This window comes from Hoplias malabaricus, chromosome 3 (assembly GCF_029633855.1).
Source record: "Hoplias malabaricus isolate fHopMal1 chromosome 3, fHopMal1.hap1, whole genome shotgun sequence".
Taxonomy (NCBI): Eukaryota; Metazoa; Chordata; class Actinopteri; order Characiformes; family Erythrinidae; genus Hoplias; species Hoplias malabaricus.
In genome coordinates, this window is record NC_089802.1 from 56,493,476 (window position 1) to 56,517,197 (window position 23,722).

Here is a 23,722-nt window from a genome sequence, read left to right on the forward strand (position 1 = left end):
AAGCAAACAGAAACTACTGCATCTTGGAGGAAAAAAGAAAAAAAAATTGTAATAAATATTTTGCACCAGTTTGCCAAAAATGTCTACCATTTCGTTTTCTGCCCAAGTGCGTATTAAAAAAGCAATAACTGGAGCACAAAATGAAACTTATTCAAGAAGCCCAATTCTGTGAGAATACCGAAGCCAAATGCAGAGGGTTGATTTATTTGCGCGTTGCCTTGACTGCACCTCTTCATTATAAATGTCCTTTGTCAAGGTGATTAACATGGAGACTGTATCCTACAAACAAACAGTGAATGCATGTTCGAGGGGCAAACAGAACAACACATCAAAACTGGATTGGCATATTGTCATTTCATAGTAATTTGTGTTCAGAAGATTTGTGTTTATTTGGCCAGAAGAATTTAAGATGGAACACTTGGGAGTGTTCCTTTGTCCTGACTGTAACATGACATTCCGTTCATTTGGCCTTCTGGATAAGCACAAGACCTGGTTTTGTATTGGAAGTGATATACAAAACCCAGGAAAGATCAGAGGAAGAGTGGAAATTGGTCTACTGGAGAAAAGAGCTTTGAGAGGAGTTTCTCTTCTAAGGATACTCACCCCTGATGTCATTTCTGTAAGTAAAATCACACAATGGTATTTTAATAAAGATTACTTTGTTAATAAGCAGGCTGTACAGTTTCAAATCTGCTATAGTTCCTTGTTTGAGTGTGTTGTCTTTGGGTGTGCTTTCTGTTTTCGATAAAATTTACCAAGTTAGAAGTTTGAGATTTGATATTATGAAGGAAAGTCCTATTTGAATAAGAACTAGAGTGTACTTTTGTCATTGTTCAGTTGAGAGAGCAAAAGAACAGGCTGTTGAGGCAGAAGGACATGCGAGAGACTGACCCTCAGGACAATTCAACTGAGAGCCTTGCTATCAACAGGCTTACTGACAAGGTGTGACACAGAAACTGTTAGCCCATAAAATCAAGCTTTAAGGCTTTCCAGTAATATGCAGACATACACAACACAAGTTGATACAAATAACAATAAGACCCCTGAGGCAGGGGATACTTCTCAGGTCCCATTGAACAGAGCTTGATCATTCATTAGTCAGCACAAAAATTGAGGAAAAGGTCAATACAGATTAAAACATAAAAATGGCCCCTCAGCCTGAACACTACATCTACATTTAAAATATCTAAATCCAACAACTCCAGTAACACCAACAATTAAGAGAAATAAAATATACATCCTGTATATTGTTGCTATCCAATCAAAAACATGTCCATTTTTGTGAACTTTTAGCTTAGTACATCATTTGAACACATTGTGTGAAAATGTCATGATGAAAAGCTCCAAATTTGAATTAAGTTAAACAGTTAAACCTTTTTACATTGGCTTAAGCAGAAATTTAAGAGTTCTTATATGTAAAGTTGTTATTTTGGAGATGCATATTTTTGATTGAACAGCAACTATGAAGTCCTGAAAAGCAGGAGGGCTTTATACTGACTCTTGGCCTTGGACATGGTGACCTTTAGCCCTTGAGCAGCTGCAGTTCCAGCATGGTCTATTTCATTTCTGGGTTTACAAAACTATGCACTGTTAAATATTCATGTTTAAGATTGCCCTTAACAGAATTCACTAATGATAAAGGATGTTTACTAACGTTTGGATATGTAGCCCATTAATGTGATTGAATATACGGTAGATCATTTTTTTTTTTCAGTGGTGTTTTCTGTCAATTTAAAGTCTATTTTTTTGCATAATTGTCATTAATTCTCAGGCATTTGGGTTCAGGGTCCTTGTCAGCCTGTGTTCCATCTTTTTATTCTTTCTCTTTCTGTAACTGCTTTTTCCTGTTCTGGGTCGAGGGAGGGGGGTAACTGAGATGGGTTTGAGCCCAGGACCCTGGAATTGTGTGACAGCAATATTACCAGATGTGTCTCCATGCTATCCTGGTCCAGGTTTAAAGTAAACTAACTTAAGTAAATGGTAGAGTTTTTCACATTAACTTATATTGAAAATTAAACTTAAAGATATAAATTTAAATCTCTTCTTGATTTGTATATAGTTTTATCATTATAGCCACCCACCACCACAAGCATTCCAATTTTTTCCTCAAGATAAAAGTTTATTCAGCATTCTACATCTAGAATCTGGATTCACTGTAGTTCCAACAAATTTTACATTTAAGTTTCACAAGCTTGCTCAGAAATAACAAAAACAGGTTAAAAATTCCTTTAAATGTCTACTTTCAACTACTTCTACTTTTTTTTTTTATTATTGAATGTGCGTTATGCTCATCAGAGAATTAATAAAGAGATGCTTCAGGAAAAATGGGAGCACCACAGACAGAAACTGACTGAGATCAGAGCACGTACCACTCAGTTAAAGCAGCAGAGGAATGGTGAGTTTCCATTTGCACAAATAATTTGTTCATATTACAGAACCTGAGTTTGATTACAGAATTTAAACATACTGGCCAGATATTTTTTGTTTAGAAAAGAAAATTAATATATAATATGAATCAAATGAAATTGGCCATATTTGGCCAAGTATTTACACTAGCAACATATACGTTCCAATGCAATAATATTTACTCAAACTATAAAGTAGGGTCAAAACATCCATCCATCCATTTTTTCATTTCTTTTTATTATCTGTAAGCGCTTATACAGTTCAGGGTCACGGTGGGTCCAGAGCCTACCTGGAATCATTGGGCACAAGGCAGGACTGCACCCTGGAGGGGGCACCAGTCCTTCACAGGGCAACACACACACACCTATGGACACTGTTTTGAGTCGCCAATCCACCTACCAATGTGTGTTTTTTGGACTGTGGGAGGAAACCGGAGCACCCGGAGAACACACCTAACTCCCCACAGACACCCAGAGCGGGAATCGAACCCACAACCTCCAGATCCCTGGAGCTGTGTTACTGCGACACTACCTGCTGCGCCACCGTGATGATGGATCATTACTTCTCAATCAGAAAACTCTTTTTAACTTATCTCACACTTATGGGATTGCTTCACAGTCCACTGTTCTTAGTGGGGCTTTAACATCCTCTAATTGACGCTTGGCACTGGACAGGATGATGTTAAACTTATACTAAGCTAATACAGGGCATCCATTTCTAATGCTGATACTTTTAATTATACAAGCTGTATCAGCAATAGGTCCACTTTAAATTAGCTGAATTTACTTATTAAAATGGTAATTTGATAAAATATTCTTGTATGTGCACATACAGAAATTGAACAGCGTCTAGCAGAGCGGTCTGGACCAGCTAACCCTACTCATCTGGAAAATCTACTGCAGGAGCTGAAGGAACAAGAGGTGAAGAACGAGGAGATTCTACACCAACTCAGCAGTCAGATAAACGGACTACAAGGGTGTGTGTGTGTGTGTGTGTGTGTCCTGTTTGTGCTTCAGATTTTTACACTACTAATGGAACTGAATACCTTTTAGGATGAAAGAACATGATGTTTTCTCAAACCCTTTAGAAGACAAGATGAAGCAACATGTCAGCATTGACCTGAACTCTGTAGATGGCCCAGTATCCAGTCAGATAAGGTTTGACTCATTTCATTGTGATATACAATGCTGGGCAAATGTCAGAGACCACCCTTCATTTATATCTCAGGAGCAATTTTGGATGAGATGAGATGTAACTTGCAGAAAGGAGGCGATAATGTCAAACAGGAAACAGACTGAGAAACAGGAGTTTCCAAACCTACAGAGAGAGAACATTGCTAAAATCTGAGAAAAACAAAGCTCCAAACAGCTGTGCAAAACCTTGTTGACTACCAAATCTGTCCCCATTCAAAGTTGAAAATCCACTGTTTTTGTATCATTCAACTTTGAGAACAGAACTTAAGACTACTAAGAAGCATTTACCAAGAAAGCAAAAAGGAAAAAGTAAAGATAACAATGAAAAAAAAAATCTGCAAATCAAACAAAGGAGTAGCTGTTCTCAGAATAATTGACTGGTCACCTCAAGGCCCCGTCCTCAGCATCATTCAGTGTGGTTGTGATTTCTTGGGTCATAAAAGTGAATAAATTAAAACAACCAGGATAGACCTTATTTTGGGACAGAAAATTACCATTTTGGCTTCCTTAAAAATCGTTTGTGTATTTTCTCTGAGACTGAAAAATAACATGTACATAATGTTGGCATTATGTTGGCAATTGATGTTCGATGAAAAAATCGACAAAAATGTAGTATTTCCAAACTGGTAATTTAAATGTAAAAATATATTTTTTTCTAGGAAAATTTTAAGCATTTTTATTGGTCATTCTTCTGTAATCGCAGAATCTGTCAAAAAAAATGATGAATATTAAAAATGTAGATGCAAGATTTGGTTTTGCTCAAAAATTAGATTCTGGCATCGATAGGATTTAAACTGCTCATGTTTCATGATATTAAACAAGGACCTCATAACAATTATTTTTGTTTCAGATTATTACGGCTTGCATATTTGCAGTCTGGCGGCTCTGACCCTGAGATATTGGCCCACATGCATGACCTTCAGGCTGAGGCTTATACAATGGAGCAGGCCAGAGCTGAGCTTAAGATGGGGAGAAGAAGTGAGTAATACTCTGTTCTGTACTGTTCTTTTCTCCATGAATATCACCACTCCCCTCTCTCTATCCCCAGGAACAAAGCCCTCTCACCAAGCTATGGATTCAGTGGTTATGGCAATGGAGCAGGAGAACCAGAGGCTAGAGAAGGATATCCTTAGACTACAGTTGGTCAGAGAGAGACACCGAGGTGAAAATGGTAACTCACCAATCACCAGAGAAGATTTGTGGATTAGCAATTGAAGGCATGAATTATGTACACAACATTATTGATCTGCTCAGCAAGCTACACATGCTTCAATTCAGTATTATTGACTGGATGGATGGATGGATGGATGGATGCATTTAGTAAATTATTTATTAGTAGTACATAAAAAGCATAAAGATTGATCAATTCACAAATTTACACACACACTTTATTCAGTTCAATTTTATTTATATAGCACTTATCACAATGCATTTCATTACAAAGCAGCTTTACAGAGACGTAGGCCCAAACCTCCTTAGAACAAGCCAAAGGTGACACTCACAGGGAAAATTCCCTCGACACATTAGGAAGAAACCTTGTGAAGAACCGAGACTCCAAAGGGGGAACCCTTCCTCCTGTGGTCAAATGGTAATTTTTGTAAAGTTTGTGGACACCAGACCCTCTGCACATTTAAAAATGTGGACCAATTTGTAGAATAAACAGAACCTACAATTTTCTCAGAAAACTTGAAACTGACTAAAGTAAATAGGAAGTCACCATTGCTTTTGATTCAACATAATATTTTAAATTATAAACTAATAAATAAATAATAAATAAACTAATGAAAATGGCATGTAAACAACAATGGGACCTAATATTTTGTTTCACAACCTTTAGAGGGTCACAGTGGTGTGAAATGTTGGTGCAAAAGGATGGTTCAAACACACAGCTCCAGGGATCTGAGGTTGTGTGCTTGAGCCCCACTCCAGGTGACTGTCTTTGGGGAACTTGGTGTCCCTAGGTGTGAATGTGTGTGTGTGGCGCCCTGTGAAGGACTGGTACCTCCTCCAGGGTGTGGTCCTGCCTTGTGCCTAGTGATTCCAGATAGGCTCTGGACACACTGCCACCCTAAACTGGATACATGGTTAAAGACAATGAATGATTTAATATGTATCTTAAGTCAATCATATTAATTAGTTAATTATCACAAGCACCAACTCATCCTAGCGATGTTGATTATGGAACCATCATTCCTGATTACAGTTTTACTTCTCCACAGCCCAATCCTGAGGTGCATTAATGGCAGAGTGACCTTAGGCTCATGTGAAGTTTCTTCAAAGTGTCTTGTTTTTTTGTTTTGTTTTTTTCCATGATTTATGTGGAGAACATCTCTGTACACGACTGGTGCAAATTGAAATGAGTTCACTAGTTATAAGTTAAAACATTTAGATGATTGTTGATAAGCAATTGGGTATTACTCTCACTAAATCAGGGCTAACCCTAATCCAGAGGCATAAGCTCCATCAGCTAGACATTCTGCAGGCAGAGATCTCCAGTCTAAGGAGATGCAGGAAAAGTGATATTCCTTTACTTCACCCACCTGTCTTCGCTGAAGACCCTCTAAACCAGACTGTGGAAATGGTGAGTTTCATCTGCACAATCCAAGTTTTACCAATCTACTTTAGCATTCTCAAAAATAACAGTCAAAAACCTCTTTGCGTTGTAAAGGGTTAATCCTCGTCACATATTTACAAATGTCCCATTAGTTACTTTGGTTATTTATTAAATTATTCATTTTTGTCATCATCATTAATTCATCAAAATGTCTAATAAGCTTAATTATATAAATTACAACTAGGCTCTAACAAGGATATACCATCAATCCCATACACTACAAGAACATGTGGATTAAATTATGATTTAAGTATAAAATAATAATGTAAACATGCTAAATTACTTAAAGATGACAGATACAAGTTTAATATATACATTTTTTATAAAATTCAGAAAATGTTTCTTTACAATTTGCTATCTTTCCAGTCTTTTTGCATGCTCTGTTTTTTCTTATCATACATTCCGTTCCACCTTAAAATATATGGAGATTTGAAATGTAAACAAACTGTGCTTCCCCACAATCGTAGATGTCCCCTTTCACAGATACGGGGCAAAAAGCGTTGAATGTCAGGTTTCATTCCTGCTTCATATATGAAAAGAAAAAGAAAAACCTTCCTCATTACATATTTCCGTCCACTACATGAAATTAAAACTATACGTCTAAAGGGATGTGGAAGTATCCAGAATCATGTACTGGAAAAAAGTAAATAGACAAAACAGAAGGAAAATTGAAGCTTGGTGAAAGTGACTGAATGTGTCACTGCAATTCAACCAAATTTTATTTTTCTGTACTTTACTGGGGATTTGTGTACTACTTCTATTAAAAGCAGAAATATTTCTTAATTTAAAATCCTGGTTTTTGTTTGAATGAAGACTTACAGGGGCACAATTAAATCTTTGTGATATTTTTGTTACTCAATCTGGTTCAGCTCTTGCAGGATCATATATTAAACCATTTGCCAATGAGCAGACATGTTCTTGACCCTGTGGACAACCTTGTTTCTGCTCCTTATGACCCTGTGTGAGTTGAATTCTCTTTCATTTTGGGCTTTTACTCATCTTTTTCTCAAACTTAGTATTGATTAAAAACGTTTTTCAAACCTAAATAATAAATATTATATGTGTGCATACAGGGCTGGATTTGTGATTTTCTACAACATGGTGCTGGGTGTGGATGCCACTGTTAGAACTATTTGTCTGGCAGCTGGACTGTACTCTGGAGGGCAGGGTATAGGGCAGCCCATCCTCGTGCCACCAGTTCAGTGCCAACGTGCTGGGGTTCTGCCTTTTCTATTGAGTAGAAATCCGGGAAATTATGCCATATTGGCTTTCAAACAGCCTGTGCCAAGGTAATTGTACTGCTAAGAAACACAGATTTATCCAAGGCAAAGAATTTTTACTAAGGCTGTGCCATATCGTATCGTTTGCAATAATATTGTCATCATTTTTAAAACAATAAAAAAAAATCAGTATTGTGATAATAGTGATATTCTGACTTGTTTACGTAATGATGTCATGTGGTTACCCATAATACAGCAAACATTTTTTACATGAGTCTATCATTCATTACATGATTCATACATTCTCTACATGAGTTTAGTACAGTGGAAAGAAACATCTTGATTAAGAAACATTTTTCAGAGTAATCATTTATTATTTTCCATTTGGCATATAAACTGCATCTCACAGGAGAACTGAGGGTCCCACACGAGGGTTTAGAATTGTTTTAGTAAAGAATGTCTTAAACATTGATGCCACTAGCTGTCAGTATAATAGTTATTTACAAATGTGAAGAAGAAATTATAGACAAAATTACTGATTGCTCCATTAAATTATATCTTCTGAAAAATAGAACTAAACTGTGAAAACATATTAATTTATATATAAAAGTCCCATTTGTCCATTGTCAAGTTATAATAAAACATTTTTAATTTTAAAAAGTGTGCTATGGATGTCTGTTATTGTTCATTAATTTAATTACATAGGTTGTAGCTTTATTGGTAGCACTCGTCAATTTGAACAAATATGTCATATGACCTTCATTATGTCCTTGTAGGATACAACCGTCTCCAGACATTTCTTTGGTGCTGGAGGTGCAGGCAGCTGGGGCTTGGGACTTATCTGGTCAGGAAATTCATGGCCTTGTGTCCCGAGGCTGGACAAAACTGTTGCTTTTTGATCAGCACAACCAGGTCCAGACTGGATTTTGGAGGGTTCCAGTTCACTGTCTGCCCATGAGACCATCCATTAGTCCAGGCCAGCTCAACACTGTTCCTCGGGTGAAATCAACCCTCTTTTCTTCACTCTTAAAATAAAGGTGGCGTGAAGCCACTGAGAAGCCTCTTTTGCTTCCCTAAAGCAGTGCTTCTCAACCTTGGTCCTGGAGGGCCCTGCTCTGCAAATTTTAGTGGTTTCTCTGCTTTAACACTCCCACAGCAACTCTGAAAGATATGTAAATTAACTGATTACTTCAGTCAGGTGTTTGGAGATGGAAAAGCAATTAATATCCAGGGCAGGTTACCTCCAAGACCAGGGCTGAGAAGCACTGCCCTAAAGAACCTCCCAGTGGAAGGCTCTTCAAACACTCAATAAAGATATCTTCAATATAGATATCTGTGTGCTATAGCAAATAAAGATTTTTACTAAAACACTCTTAACTCTCCAGGAACTGTATGTACATTTCTCTGCTCTGCTAGGTTTGTGTATAAACCTACAGGCTTTATACATCTCTAGCTGACACTCATCATTAGTGATCTAAGGCTCCTGTACAGCTGCTACAGAGGATTCTAATCTACTGGCAGTTCTTTTCTGACAAGATCCTATATGCTGAGAAGGAATGCCTGAATATATTATGGAATATACTGTATATTAGCACAATGTCTAAGTTCATGCAACTAATTCAAATTCGTTTTCATTTGCATGGTCAGTTGGGTAACATGGAGATTTGCCTTTGTGTGGTCAATGCACGTGATGCAGATGCACAGAATCTCAACAAGATTGATCCGAACAATACCAGCCATTACAAGTCCCCACCAATGGTACACAACTCATTGACTCATTTCATACCATTTTTTGTCCTAAACTGTTATTAGTTGTACATTTTGTTGGAGTGCCCTGAATTTGTCTCAGTTTTACATACTCCTTTTAATCAGACCTAGTGACTTTGACAATAAATTATAAGTTATTTTCATCATTGCAGGTTGTTCCACATTCAGCAACACTGTTACAAGGCCAAGGGCCATATTTGCCAACATCCGATTACATAAACCCAGGTAAGGGGTGAGAATAAGAGTCCCATTCTGACTTGGTTTCTTGGGAATACTAGTGTAAATATTGCTTTATTCAAAGACATATTATTTATAAATATGTTTCATAATGGTGTGGGGATCTCACACTCATCCCATTTTTTCCTGTTATCAATATGATCACTTTCATGGCATCCAACTGCAGAATGCAGTAGTCTGTAGACTTTTCCATCCAAAACACAATTGCCAGAATTATAAATAAAACAATAAATGAACAAATCAAATGGTCATAATATAAATCTATATCTGGCACTAAATACATAAATCACATGTACACCCATCCCACACCACTTTTTCATACAAGTGAGCTGAAAAATTGTGAGGTTGGTAGAAAAATAACATTTGATGAATGCATACATTTCTTGTTTTTGACTGTGATTATGCTTTAGTTTTAGAAACAGAGGACTGTGATGTGGATGACACCCCTTAGAATCTGAGAGCAATACAGTGAATACTGTTGTGAAGAAAATGGGAACATTATAAAAAATACATATTTCTATGAAGTAAAAGACATGCTGAGAATATTTAATCCCAGTGGTTGTGATTAAAGTTTTATTTATATTTTGTTTTATTGCCCCAGGGAACAATGTTTCACTACTCCAAAACCAAATCTTGGGTTGGGGTTTAACACCTTTCTGACTATCTTAACATCAGGCAATATCACCAAGATTAAGATGGGCATGATGTGTAGCTGCAACTGATTATCAGTATTATTTTCTTTTCTATTTAAATTGTACAAGCTGATTTTTGCACATGTTGGAAAGTTAAACCTAGTTGTTTATAAAGAGCATGCACAAATTTGAACAAGTAGTATTACAGGGTTCAACTTTTACACCAGGCAATGTCTACACATTTTTTTTACATTCATACGTCTTGGAACCGTCATCACTGGTTTAGCAGAATCCATACTGGACATTAACCTAGTTGTTAGATAAATACATAATTGAAATCAGTACAAAAGACATCGGTTCTTGTCGAGTTTATGCACTACATCTCAAGTTCTGTCATTTAGACTCAGGAAAGTAACTATTGTTTAACAGTTTTGGACTAACTTGGGCACTTTTTTTGGAGGGGGGGGGGGGTCTCCAGAGGACATTCTGACCCAAACATGCATAGCAATTTAAAACAAATTGTGCACTAGCTAGATGATCCCTCTCCTTCAGGCCTAGATGTGGCATCCCCGTTTCCTAAGTAGTACGTGGAGGTCCCTAATTGTAAAATTGAGTTGAAAGCAATTGAGAAATAAGCATGATTAATTTTCTGATATGGCTTTAAATTCCCCTTTTAAATAAGGGAATGTTGACCCATGTTTGAGAGTCATTTAAAAAGTCACAGCCAAATATAAGACAAACTCACATATGCAAATACCCTTTATTGAAACTTTACTACAATAATACAAAAAGTTACAGACACAGAAAGGTAAAGGTCTTATTTACAATACAAAGCTTTCATGTAGAGACTTGAGGCAGGCATGCTGTGCTGGTTGGAAGATCAGTGGTCAGCCAGGAGTCCCATCATGCTGATGTTTCCACTGAGGAAGACGAATCCACAGGCTACAAGGAGGGAGATGCTTCATTAGTAAACAAGATCAAGAAAATTAAAACTTGACAGAAATGGGTATGGCACCATTTTGGATCACACTTGGTATAGTATGTACAAGCCATGAACTCAACCATCATTGGATGAAGCCACCACAATCCATGTGGATACCAAGCAAAGTGGAGAGAAAAATAAAAACAAAAAATCCCTCAGGAATGGGTTTACATGTAAATGTACCATGAATCCATTAGCCTAGTCTGTCCTCAACCAGGCTGCTTAGAAACCCTCCACTAGCCCTACAAGGAGAAACATTAAGCCTATCAACTCGCCTCCTGCTCCATTTTCTCCTGGACTCCATTGCTGTTGCTGGCAGAGCCACCGCTGCCATTAACTGCAGTCTCCTGTTTGACCTTTTTAGCATCACTGTCCTTTTTTGGGCTCTCGTCTTCTGGTTTCCTCTGTGCAGGAATATAAAAGCAGGACAGAACAAACTTAATTTCTTTCCCTCTTGTTGCCTCCACCTCAGCTCCATCCAAGCTGCTGCTCAAACGCAAAAAGCTACAGCAACTAAACATTGTACTCAACTGACACCTGAGCCACCATGTTTCATATACCTCCTCTAATTACAAAACTGCTGCAGCCACACATGAAAGGGGCATAGAGATTTCCATTAGGGAAAACGTTCCATGTATTGCAAAACAAAAAAACAAAAAAACAAAAAAAAAAAAAAAAACATAAAGCAAGGCAACACCAGACTTAAAAAAATAAATAAAGAAATAAAAAACCCACAAAGTGTTACTCACACTAACCTTTTTACGGACTAGATGAGAGATATCCGACGCAGGCTTGGTTGATGCACCACTGTCAGCTGGTCTAACTGCAATCTGTAAAACAGAATTAAATTGTACTATACCGACAGTTATATACAAATAAGGATTTCTTTACAAATGAAGTATGCAAACCTGGCTGGCTGTAGATGGGCCACCATTTTCAGCTGGGAATGCAGATGTAGATGCTCCTCCCTGAAATCAAGTCAATAGTTATGAGGGGCAGATATGTAGTTTCTACATTTGCAAATTACCTTTACTTACCAGGGTCTGATGTATCGCTTCTGATGCAGCAGCTGCTGTTCTCTGGCTATCCTTTGCATCTTCTACTTTCTCAGTAATCTCAGGTAGCAGTTGCTTCAGTTCCTCTAGCTCAATCTTTTCCTCCTTTGCTACTTCAGGCCCTTCTGCTTTGTCTATTACTTCCTGCAGCATGGCTAAGAAACATTACAAAAATAAATGTAGCACCTTTCCTTAGTTTTACAATTATGTCTCCAAGTTAAGCAAATGGCAACAATTCACACGCATCAACATACCCAGGCGGCTCTCGATGACTTTGATGGAGTTGGTGAAGTGCTCAATGGCCTGGCTATACTGAGCTGTGTAGCTAAACGTGGTGCCCAGCTGGTAATGGGTTTCAGCCAGTAAACGACTATGAGGGGGCAGATACTTCAGTTGTATAGCCAAGCACTCCTGGAAGTCCTCCAAAGCTTGGGTGTAATTGCCTAAAATGTAGAGATGATCAGTTCAACTCCCATCATGCTTGGCTATGGTTAATATAAGAATAAGTTGTTTTTTTTTTTGGTAATAAAAGTTTGACATACCAGACTCAGCACCGACTTCCCCAAGTTTTAAGAAAATCTGTGCTGCCATTAACTGGTCCTCTTTGCTCTCCTTCCTATAAAAACACAAGCTATTTAACTAAGGCAAGTTACTCAAGTTAGATTACTAAGAAAATCACCCATACCTTTTATAAATGACTTTAGCCACCTCCAGCATCTCCCATGCCAACTGGAGATTTCCAACATCTTCCTCACTCTCCTATAAAAAGAGGACAGGAAAAATTAAGTAAATAGTATGGACACAGGTAAGGAGTACCACAGTATAACAAACCTTGTCTTCATCCTTGTCTTCACCGTCATCGTCATCATCCTCATCCTTCTCTTCCTCCTCCTCATCTAAGAAAGCAGATTCATTTATCAAACAGTTGAGCCAGATGTATTAACATGTACAGACTACAAAGCCCAGCAGAACTAAACTGTCACCAAGTGGAAGTCCTATATAAACCAAAGACATTCCCAGTGCTGCCCAAAGGTCAAAATTCTACCTCCACCCTCTTCCATAGATTCTGGTTCATCCCCTTTTTGTTCTTCTGTGTTCTTAAAATTATCATCTTCCTCAGACACATTTTCTTCCTGTTTTGAGGCAGTTCCATCATCCACTTCAGTTTTCTCCACATTTTTATTTTCCATATCATTTGCAACCAGGCACTCAGCTTTCTCATCACTTTCAACTGTGGTCTTTCTGTTTTCAGCAGGTTTTGCATCACTTTTGGTTACACAATCTCTGTCTCCCTCTCCATTTCCATCAGCATTCACTTCACTTTTGGCTGGAGACCCTGTACTCTTTTCACCATCATTAGCCCCCTCTTCAATTTTGGCTGGGGAAGCTGTGGTTTTCTCTAGGGCAGAGTCAGTCTTTTCATTTGTGATCAAATTCTCCATTCCATCCTTCTGTGCTTGTGTATCCACAGTGTCTTGTTTAACATCTTGACCTTCTTTTTCCACCTTCTCAGAGTCCCTTTTGTCATCTGACATGGCATCATAAACCTGTTCACGTAGCTCATCTCTGGTTCTCTCTATTGTGGTGGAAACAAAACTTAAATACTAAATTCTCACCTCATCTTGATCAAAGACACCTTAGAGGTTTAGACAGTGGCTCTCCATACTAAACACTCCATTTAAAAAAAAAAAAAAAAAAAAAAAAAAAAAAAAAAAAAAAAAATTATGTAAAGTGTTTAGCTACATACCTAGACAAAACTGATTAATAAGCAGAGTTTCTTTAGCAAGGTCTGAAATACACCAGAATACTAACCATCCAAATTATCCGCACTCTCAATTTTTGAATCATTCTGTTTCTCTCCCTCATCTGAGGATTCCTCTGGGACTCCCTCCAAAGCATTACCCAAGACTGTGTTTTCCATCCTGCAAAGGTACAGTCCAATTGACATACTTCACTATAAGCAAATGCTTTACTATATTTGACATCCAAGAGCAATAAATTTAACTTACCTGGCAAGCTCCAGCAAAGACTTCCCACACAAGAAAAATGCCTCTCCACATTCATCTGCAGTATCCCCATATTTCTCAGCTCTAAAGCAGGGAAGAAGAGGGGTGGGGGCGTTTACAGGTATAAAAGTCTTCGGAAACACCACTGCTGCATATTATGTCTAATAATGAACTCGAGTGACTAAAAGTCTCTTCACTTATAGCAAAATGTTAATATTGCCTGACCATTAATATAGACAAGTCACTACACATTTAAAGAAAAGTTAAGATTAGGTTTCAGACAACTTCAAAAGACTTCTGCTCACTTGCACAATGTGGCATTACACCTGGCAATACTCACAGCATGGCACAGGCCTCCTGAAACACACTGACTGCAGAGACAAAGTCACCCATAACCAGGTTCCGTTTTCCTGTACCAATCAGTTTCTTTGCTTCTTCAGCCACATCCTTGGAGCTGTACAAATTTGCCAATTAAACATGTTAGGGCTCATGCAATACATCTGGGACATAAGTAGCTACAAGCAATGCAGTGTACAATATATTACCTCTCTGCAGCACTGGATGAGCATGGTTTCTCCTCAACACTGCAAAAATAAAATTAATAAAACCTTCACCAGCTAGTTATCAGTAAATTTTAAACAGCTGTTAATAAACAGAACTAAAGCCATTTTTTTAAAACATTGATCTTGTACCTATATTACATGAAGCTGTTTTGTAACAAATTGTAAAAAGCCAGTCAAATCCCTTAAAGTATAAAACCAAGTAATTTATTCAGATAAGTAGCATAAGAAGCCTTATGCCTCTGGAGTATGATAGAGCCTTAGGAAGCCAAACAAAATATACATAAAAAATAAACTTAAAAACGCATATTTAATTAAATCAGCTTAAACGTGTGAATCAAATCGAAACGTGTGTATGGGATGAGAATAGGAAACGTAGTATTGACTTCGTAAAGTATTTCATTATTTAATACAATGAATATTGCAACACAAATCAAATTCTTCAGTCAAGTTACCTGAACAAGTGTGTGTGTGTGTGTGTGTGTGTGTGTGTGTAGGTGACCACACCGCCAGCGGAGTTACAGGAGTTCACTATTTCACTGAGAGAAAAGTGACTAGCTTTAGCCACATAGCAACAGCACAGGGCTCCTCTCCCGCCAAACAGAGACACGCGCGGGTTTGTTTTCATACACAATTGGACAGTTACATAGCTGATAGAAATCCAGTTATTTTGCAGACACCTGACTTACACTTGGCTAAGTAGCATTAGAAAAGCCGTATTCTTTACACATTGCTTCGCCATAAAAAAGGTGAATGATTTACGTTGTAGAGACCATCTTGTGTATGAGAAGTCCCCACAGTGTAAGTTTAAACATATTAACGATATATGGTCCCCGCAACACGATATATACCACACACGCGTATCTACCAACGACGACACAGAAACTCAGATGACAAACGCCATTGTTACTCTAATTTTCCCCGTGTTTATAAGTTGTCTTCTCCCGGGTTGATCGTGCCTTGTGTGAGTTATTTTCTCGCTCTGTAGTGTACCGTCATTCAGAGTCTCTCTTACTTTCGGAGCTGTCTCACCTCTCAGCCGCAGAAGCGGTGGCCGTTTCCTCAGGCATTTTCACAGAGACAGAAAAAAACCGTTAATACTCGATAAAGATCCTGCTATAGGCGCCGACGGTCTCTCTGAAGAGTAACAGGAAACGAGGAAGATGGCAGATTTCTGCGCGTCCAGCTTCTCCTCAGCTTTGTTGGCGCCTTTAAATACAGAGACAGGAGCCTCACTTCCGCCGAACTTTCACCTCCACACAAACCGCGGGAGAAATGTTTTAAAGGGCAAGAGCTCTCCTCTCCTCACACATTAACGCGAGCTCAGTCAGTCATTTCAAGAAATCATCATTGGTTATCTTGAGTTCACGAAAAAAAAATCTTGTCTTGAGATCAGAATAAAATTATGCCGAGATATCAAGAAAATAGGTAGGAAATATAACTAATCTGCGGCTAATCTGCGGCTCTTTGATCCCTCTGATGCGGCTCAGCTTTTGAAAATAATTATTGAGTATTTAATTAAAATGTATTTTATTTTAGTGAGTTCATTTTCAAAATGTAATTCTTTGAAGATTATGGTGATCTTGTAACATCTAAAATATTGTAATATTTAAAATATTTTTGTCGCTCTTAAAACACGTCACAACTTCCAAAGTGCGACACCCGCCAGTGTGCGGTTTCTTGAACTTTTTGACCGCTGACTGCGCGGCGCCAGTAAAAGGATGACGGCACACAGAGAGAGGACAGCATTTTTGTTTGCTGCCAGTGGATAATTTAAGTTCGCCGTTTTTTCCCCATTACTACAAGGACTCAAATAGACATTGAGTATTTTACTTAACCGTCAACACAACGTCTTTTTTTCGGAGTTAAAAATGTTTTGTTGCATGCAAAAAAATTATTTCCTTTTACTGGCGCTGTGCAGCCAGCTGTCAAAAAGTTCAAGAAACCGCACACTGGTAGGTGTCGCACGTTGGAAGTTGTGACGTGTTTTAAGAGCGACAAAAATATTTTAAATATTACAATATTTTAGATGTTACAAGATCACCATAATCTTCATATAATTACATTTTGAAAATGAACGCACTAAAATAAAATAAACTTTAATAAAATACTCATTATTTTCAAAAGCTGAGCCGCATCAGAGGGATCAAAGAACCCTGAGCTAGACAGAGCTCCTCCATTCATATTAGGAGCTGCTAGCAGCAAATTTACCCCAGTCTGGTCTGTGATGTGTGCTGTAAAGTTTTAAGCAGTTCCTAGGAGAGATTTCGTTCCAGGTTTAAAAAACTTGCCAAACATAATAACAATGTAGCAATGACAATGGCAATTTGCCAAAGGCTATCTGAAATTGAATGAGATAAGCATGTGAAGTTTGCCAAATATATTTTTCAGTGATAAAACTGTGTGGATGTACATGTATTTGACGTGTGTACTGGTCGGTGCAATAACATGTTCTAATAAACGTCGTGTTCAGTTGAAATCATATTGTTGCTATTAGAAAAAAAAATCTGTTTTTTTTTCTTCACATCATTTGTAATTACCAGCAGCGATGTACAAAAAAGTTAAAATTGCATGATATGTGGACCAATGGGACTAGGTTTTTGCATTAACATTCATTAAATTTGAATAGCATTTCCCCATCTCCTGTAAAACTGATATATTTGGAGATAAGGCAAATTCAATTAGTCCTTAAAATAATTAAAACTCAGAAGAGTATAACAAAATATTAAAAAATAAAAACTATCCCAATAGATATTAAGTCAACACAGCACATTCTCCATTCAGTAAGAAAATTATTTATTGTGTTCAGTAAAATGAAGGGTGAGCAGAAGGGGGTTGAAAGGCACAGAATCTTGTTGCAAGATGTGTTAATAGGGATCATTAAAAGGATAATGAATATGTCCTGCATCTCTCGGTACATGTTTGCCATCAACCTGCAAAAGAGGAAAAGGGAGGGGGAGAAAATAACATCTTAGTTTTTCAAACGTGATAAAACATTTTGGTCATTTCCAAAGAATTATCCCAGTGTTTTCTCTCTCTCTGCCTCTGTATGCTATTGTATCTTGCACATTTACACAAACAATAATTTCCATATATATATATATATATATATCTTTCCAAGACCATTTCTGTTAATGAATATATAAAATGTGTAACCATGTGAAGATTTACACAAAAATACCGTTACATAGAATATACTATCATAATATATACTAGTAATGCACTGCCATATATAAAAAAATATATATATTTGAAACAATGGATACAAATGGACTATTCCCTGGATTATTAAAAAAAAAAAAAAGTATTTGACAGGTGTTCTAATAACATACACTTATTAGCACCATTTTATTTATTAGCATGCTTTTATTTACATATAAAAATACCCATTTACCAAACATCAAAATACAATATAAAAATGAAAAATCAAGGAAACCTTTATAAACTACAGGTAGAAGAATCTTACAGTTATAGTTGGCACTATGTAACGCCAGCCTTTATTCAGCACTGTGATGCTGTTAATTTCCTCAGCCTCCAATGTGAAGTCAAAAACCTGCATGAAGACAAATATGGCTATGATATGCTGCAATTTCACTGAACCAGATGATAACATTTATTAACATGTTCAAAAGAATTACCTGTAGATTTTCTTTGATGCGGGATTCTGTAACGCTCTTTGGGATTGTCACTACTCCTCGCTGGGTTTGCCATCTTCCATAAAAAATAGATTTTATGATTATACCCATCAACAGTGTCCATTCATTCCATCTAAAAATACTGTTAGAATACTATGGGTGCTAGCCACATTAGTCTGTGAGTACTGTTATATACCTGATTATAATTTGTGCAGGAGACTTCTTGTACTTCTTTGCTAGAGCAGCAATGACTGGCTCCTCTAAAAGAACTGGCTCATCTGGCCTTTTCCAGGCTCGGTCAGGAGACCCCAGCGGACTATAGGCAGTCATCACTATCCCCCGGTCCCTGCAGTGAGCGAGCAGCTCCACCTGTGCCAGGTAAGGGTGGCCTTCCACCTGAACCAAGCAGATAATGCATTTTTTGCATTGTTAATCTGTATAAGCATTAAATTGTGATTTATATATATATATATATATATATACATATATAATAAATAAAGTAAATAAAAGAAATACCAATTTCCGATAACCATTTTTCCAGCTCTTACCTGCAAAACAGTAGGCTTTATATTGGCCACTGACAGAATGTCATCAATTTGTCGGCTGTTGAAGTTTGAGAGACCAATGGCTCTAACCAATCCCTTTTCCACAAGTTTCTCCATGGCAGCCCATGTCACTTTGTAGTCAATATCATCATATATTATTGTCCCATCTTCCTTTTTAGGGAATGGCATATCCCCACGTCTGGAAATAATAATAATAATAATAAAAAGGTTTAAAAACTCACCCCAACTTCAGAATACATGACAGAAAATGTTCAGAGAAATAACTTCAGAGACCTGACAAATTTTAATTTCTGATTGTTTTACTAAAACTGAAATATACACTGCTCAAAAAAATAAAGGTAACACTTAAACAACACAATGTAACTCCAAGTCAATCACACTTCTGTGAAATCAACCTGTCCAGTTAGGAAGCAACACTGACTGTGAATCAATTTCACCTGCTGCTGTGCAAATGGAACAGACAACAGGTGGAAATGAGAGGCAATTAGCAAGACATGCCCTGTAAAGGAATTTTTCTGCGGGTAGTGACCACAGACTATTTTGTCTATTCTCATGCTTTCTTGTTGATGTTTTGGTCACTTATGGATTTTGTCAGTGCTCTCACCCCTAGAGGTAGCATGAGGCGGTGTCTACAACCAACAAAATTGCTCAGGTAGTGCAGCTCATCCAGGATGGCACATCAATGAGAGCTGTGGCAAGAAGGTTTGCTGTGTCTGTCAGGACAGTGTCCAGAGCATGGAGGAGACACCAGGACACAGGTCAGTATACAAGGAGACGTGGAGGGGGTCGTAGGAGGGCAAAAACCCAGCAGCAGGACCGCAGGAGCAGTGCCAGAGGCCTGCAAAATGACCTCCAGCAGGCCACTAATATACATGTTTCTGTGCAAACTGTCAGAAACATGGGGGTGGTATGAGGGCTCAACGTACAAAAGTGGGGCTTGTGCTTACAGCCCAACACTGCAAGGCGAATGGCAATTGCTAAAGAACACCAAAATTGGCAGATTCGCCATTTTCTGGAGTGAAGATCCACACAACCACAATCCAAGAAGCATCCCCATGAATACAACATTTAAAACTAAGTGTACTCTGCCTGGGAGAGGGTTACCAGGACCCTTAGGTAGTGTCTGAAAGCAAGCGCCTTATGGCCAGGCAGCCCACGTGACCGGGCCAGGCTCAGCCCAAAAAGGCAACGTAATAGTAGCTTAATGAGGAACTCCTAAACCCTGGACAGGAGGTAGGTCCAGAAGTGTCTGGGGTGTCAGATTCCATTTTCTTGGTTGAAGTCACTGAGGTGATGAAAAAGCTTTGCAGTGGCAAAGCCCCAGGAGTGGATGAGATTCGTCCAAAGTTACCAAAAGCACTTTATACTGTGGGGCTGTTTTCGATGACATGCCTCTACAATATTGCATGGACTTTGGGAATGGAGGCTTTGGATTGGTAAACATGGGTGGTGGTTCCCATTTTTAAAAAAGGAGAAAGTGTGCCAATTATCATGGCCTCACACTTCTCAGCCTCCCTGGGAAAGTATATGCCAAAGGAAAGGAGAATCCATCTGATAGTCGAACCTAGGATTTTGGAGGAACAATGAAGATTTCATTCTGGCTGTGGAACTGTGGACCAACTCTTTACATTTTCACAGACGACTGAGGGGGTGTGGGTGCTTGTGACTCCACTCTACACATGCTTTGTGAATTTGGAAATGGTGTATGACTGTGTTCCCTGAGAGATTCAGTGGGAGATGCTTTTTGAGCATGGGGTGACAGGGTGGCACCCACAAGCCTCCACTCCTGTTCCAGATATTCATGGACAGGGTGGCGGGGTGTAGCCTGGGACAGAAAGTCTTCTGTTGAGGTGCTATGTAGGTGGTATCTCTGCTGTTTGAGGACAATGTTGCTCTTTTGGCTTCTTCGCTCTGAGTCCTTTGGCGTTCACTTGAGCAGTTTGCAGCAGAGTGTGGCCGAGCCATTGGCATGCGGATCAGCACCTTCAAATCTGAGGCCATGGTTCTCTCCCAGAAAGAGATGGCATGCTCCCTTCAGGTAGGGGGGTGAGAACCTACCTCAAATGAAGGAGTTCAAGTCTCTTGGCAGCTTGTTTATGAGTGATGGGAAGAGGGATTGTGAGCTTGACCATAGATTACGTGCAGTGTCTGTAGTAATGCAGACACTGTACGGCACTGTCGTGGTGAAGAGAGACCTGAGCCATAATGCAAAGCTCTCAATTTACCTGTCAGTCTACGTACCCACTCTCATATATGGTCATGAACTTTGGGTACTGCCCGAAAGAGTGAGATTGCTGATACAAGCGGCTTAAATTAGCTCACTCTGACAGGTTGCTGGGCATACTCTCTGAGATCGGGTGAGAAGGTCAGTGATTAGGGAGGAGCTCAGAGTAGAGTCCTTCCTCCTATACGGAGGATACGCGGAAAAGATGATGATGATGATATATACATCAGCCTTTTACTTACACACACCAGTACAATATTGAAGGCCTTTGGTAGTACTTTTATGCTGAAATATGAATTCTAAAATCATTTAGAGTGAATTACGGCAAACCACACCAACAAGCTCCATTTGAAAGGCAGTCTGGTATCAGTATGCATCAGTAAAGACTATTAAGGGCAAGGGCTCACTGAAAGGCATGAGGCCAGTGAATGAGATAGAGGTCAAGGTATTCCAGCTTCAACTCCTTTAAGCTTTTAAGCAGGGCTGGCTCCACATCCTCTGGGTGGTGCTGCGTGTTCCACAGCTTAGAGGTCACAAACACATCCTCTCGCCTGAAGGGCTAAAAGTGAGAAAATAGACAAAAGCACTTTTAGACTTTAAGCTTAACAACTCAAATTTAGATGAACAGAATTGAAAGCTATACCATATATCTTTTTTGGGAGGAAAACTTGTATCTTCTATGATATTAAGACAGATAATGCAAAATTAGTGTAGATTAGTATAGGGTTTCTTCTAATCTAATTAAAGTTTGCACACTTTAGCCGAGGGGGCATTGTAATACAATATTTCGCAAATTGCTAGTAATCTAGAACTGTTACTTGATCTGATTCAAACATAGTAAGGATTTTCTTTTTAATATATACCACAGACAAAAGTTTATGGCCACGCACTTAACCAACATTCCTTAACCACGTCACGAGTGTTAACTGGTAGTGTTCCCTCTTTTTCTAATATAGCAATAATTATTTAGACATTTCTTTGAAAACTTGAACGCATTCAGCCACAGTAGGTCAGGTACTGACTTAGGTTAATTAGTTCTGGAACACAAAAACTGCTCCAAGTCATATTCAAAGTGTAGGAGAGTGCTCTACCACTAAAAAATGTATTTCCATTGCTCCACAGTCTAGCTCCACTCATCTATCAAAAACTCTGAGTATGATTCAGCTGTTCCAGAGCATGCATGCTTATCTGTGGAGATTATACATTATACTGCACATATTAATTTGTCCTAAATAGGTGTGCCTTAAAGAAGCTGAATTAATTGATAATAAGGTCTGTCTGCAATTTTGTACAAATTACTTACTTTGTCAGGCCCCAGCATTTCCTGGAAAGCTTCACCAATTTCTGACTCGTTTCCATAAACGGAAGCACAATCAATGTGTCGATAGCCAGACTGAAGTGCCCAGACAACTGCCTGTTTCACCTGCAAGCAAGAATGTTGAGAAACAACACCTAAATGAAATCCTGCTTATATATATATATATATATATATATATATATATATATATATATATATATATATGATTACATAAAATGTATTACATGATAATATGTTCTTATGATGTAGTCTAAATCTCACCTTTCCTGGTTCACTCTTCCATGTGCCCAGTCCTACAAGGGGCATTTTACGCCCAGTATTGAGAACAGCAAAATCATTCATATTCCTTTGTGATGCTGTAGATTTAACAAGAGAAAGGTTCTTTTACACAAGCCCTGACAATGACATTATGTGTGTATTAATGCCTTTCCAGGTAAAAAATAATGCTTGTCTAGTGGCATTAGAGAGGCTTTTTGCAGAGTTTTTTTTTTTTTTTTTTTTTTTTATAAACACAGACGCTGTAAAGCAGGAAGAAGGAATCTGCTGACTGGTCAGCTGACTTCCCAGATTGTAAATCAATAACCCTGGCCACCACGTTTCAGGATATAACCATAAAGAAAGAAATTTGAAAGAAAAAGACACATTTTCAAGCTAAATAGAGAGAAATGATACCTTTACTGCCGTTCTTTTTAATATGAAACAGCTATCGCTAGTTCACCTCACTGTGGAGCAGCAACTGCATTATACGGAAACAAACGCACGACAATATGCACATGACCCACAATTAACCAGGTAGCTGTAAGAGAAGTAATTGATACATTTGGAAAATGAATTCAGATACGAATACATGCGCTAATAACATTCACCTAACTAAATAATTCATACGGCGTCTGAAAATAGAAAAGTAAAACGTGTGATACAGAGTCTCAAAATTGCTGCATTTCTTTCACCTTCTGATACAAACTTGTCACTAACGCTGACAATCTGTTCATGAAGCTCGCACAGCGTGGATCGTTACTTACGGCTTTTATGGATCTGAAAAGAACTAAACTCCTCGCCCAGATCAGCCAGAAATATATCAGAAATATTTTATTCTCATATCACTGATGACGCTCCACAACTTCGTTCGGGTCATCTGCTAACATCATTCTACAAATAGATAATAAAAGTCCCTCCTCTGGACTTCATAACTCATTCACTCACTCGTTCTCTTTCTCCCTCCCTCCCTCCCTCCTCTCTCTCTCTCTCTCTTTCTTTCTTTCTTTCTTATTTGTCTTTATTTTATTTATTTCCAAGTTATAGATAAA

The 23,722-nt window shown here is 38.3% G+C and overlaps 3 protein-coding genes across 9 annotated transcripts; 1 reads left to right on the forward strand and 2 right to left on the reverse strand.

Annotated features, from left to right (window-relative positions):
* Positions 1-62: 62 nt before the first annotated feature.
* ccdc17 (coiled-coil domain containing 17) lies at positions 63-9,979 on the forward strand. Its single transcript, XM_066664052.1, has 14 exons — positions 63-619; positions 838-942; positions 2,296-2,395; positions 3,241-3,382; positions 3,459-3,563; positions 4,450-4,577; positions 4,648-4,770; positions 6,032-6,141; positions 7,092-7,174; positions 7,287-7,502; positions 8,210-8,432; positions 9,081-9,191; positions 9,353-9,425; positions 9,848-9,979. Exons 1-14 carry the CDS (start codon positions 410-412, stop codon positions 9,886-9,888), a joined length of 1,770 nt encoding a protein of 589 aa, XP_066520149.1. The 5' UTR covers positions 63-409; the 3' UTR covers positions 9,889-9,979.
* Positions 9,980-10,817: 838 nt separating this feature from the next.
* On the reverse strand, positions 10,818-15,887 carry nasp (nuclear autoantigenic sperm protein (histone-binding)). 3 transcript variants are annotated; one of them, XM_066666695.1, is made up of 15 exons: positions 15,705-15,887; positions 14,658-14,696; positions 14,453-14,566; positions 14,116-14,196; positions 13,919-14,028; positions 13,152-13,682; positions 12,938-13,002; positions 12,792-12,865; positions 12,649-12,722; positions 12,361-12,549; positions 12,089-12,261; positions 11,960-12,019; positions 11,807-11,881; positions 11,327-11,455; positions 10,818-11,011 (listed from the first exon to the last, which is right to left on the reverse strand). In XM_066666695.1, exons 1-15 carry the CDS (start codon positions 15,740-15,742, stop codon positions 10,973-10,975), a joined length of 1,791 nt encoding a protein of 596 aa, XP_066522792.1. In that variant the 5' UTR covers positions 15,743-15,887; the 3' UTR covers positions 10,818-10,972. The 3 variants fall into 3 exon arrangements, with proteins under 3 accessions (XP_066522792.1, XP_066522794.1, XP_066522793.1); XM_066666697.1 differs by lacking the exon at positions 13,152-13,682; XM_066666696.1 differs by lacking the exon at positions 11,327-11,455.
* A 1,583-nt stretch (positions 15,888-17,470) lies between these two features.
* akr1a1b (aldo-keto reductase family 1, member A1b (aldehyde reductase)) lies at positions 17,471-23,564 on the reverse strand. 5 transcript variants are annotated; one of them, XM_066664180.1, is made up of 10 exons: positions 23,438-23,555; positions 23,088-23,151; positions 22,677-22,771; positions 22,401-22,520; positions 21,505-21,656; positions 18,856-19,051; positions 18,504-18,703; positions 18,311-18,383; positions 18,139-18,225; positions 17,471-17,605 (listed from the first exon to the last, which is right to left on the reverse strand). In XM_066664180.1, exons 3-10 carry the CDS (start codon positions 22,755-22,757, stop codon positions 17,540-17,542), a joined length of 975 nt encoding a protein of 324 aa, XP_066520277.1. In that variant the 5' UTR covers positions 22,758-22,771; positions 23,088-23,151; positions 23,438-23,555; the 3' UTR covers positions 17,471-17,539. The 5 variants fall into 5 exon arrangements, with proteins under 5 accessions (XP_066520277.1, XP_066520280.1, XP_066520278.1 ...); XM_066664183.1 differs by having other exon boundaries at positions 23,088-23,211; positions 23,438-23,542; XM_066664181.1 differs by having other exon boundaries at positions 23,366-23,453.
* Positions 23,565-23,722: the final 158 nt, after the last annotated feature.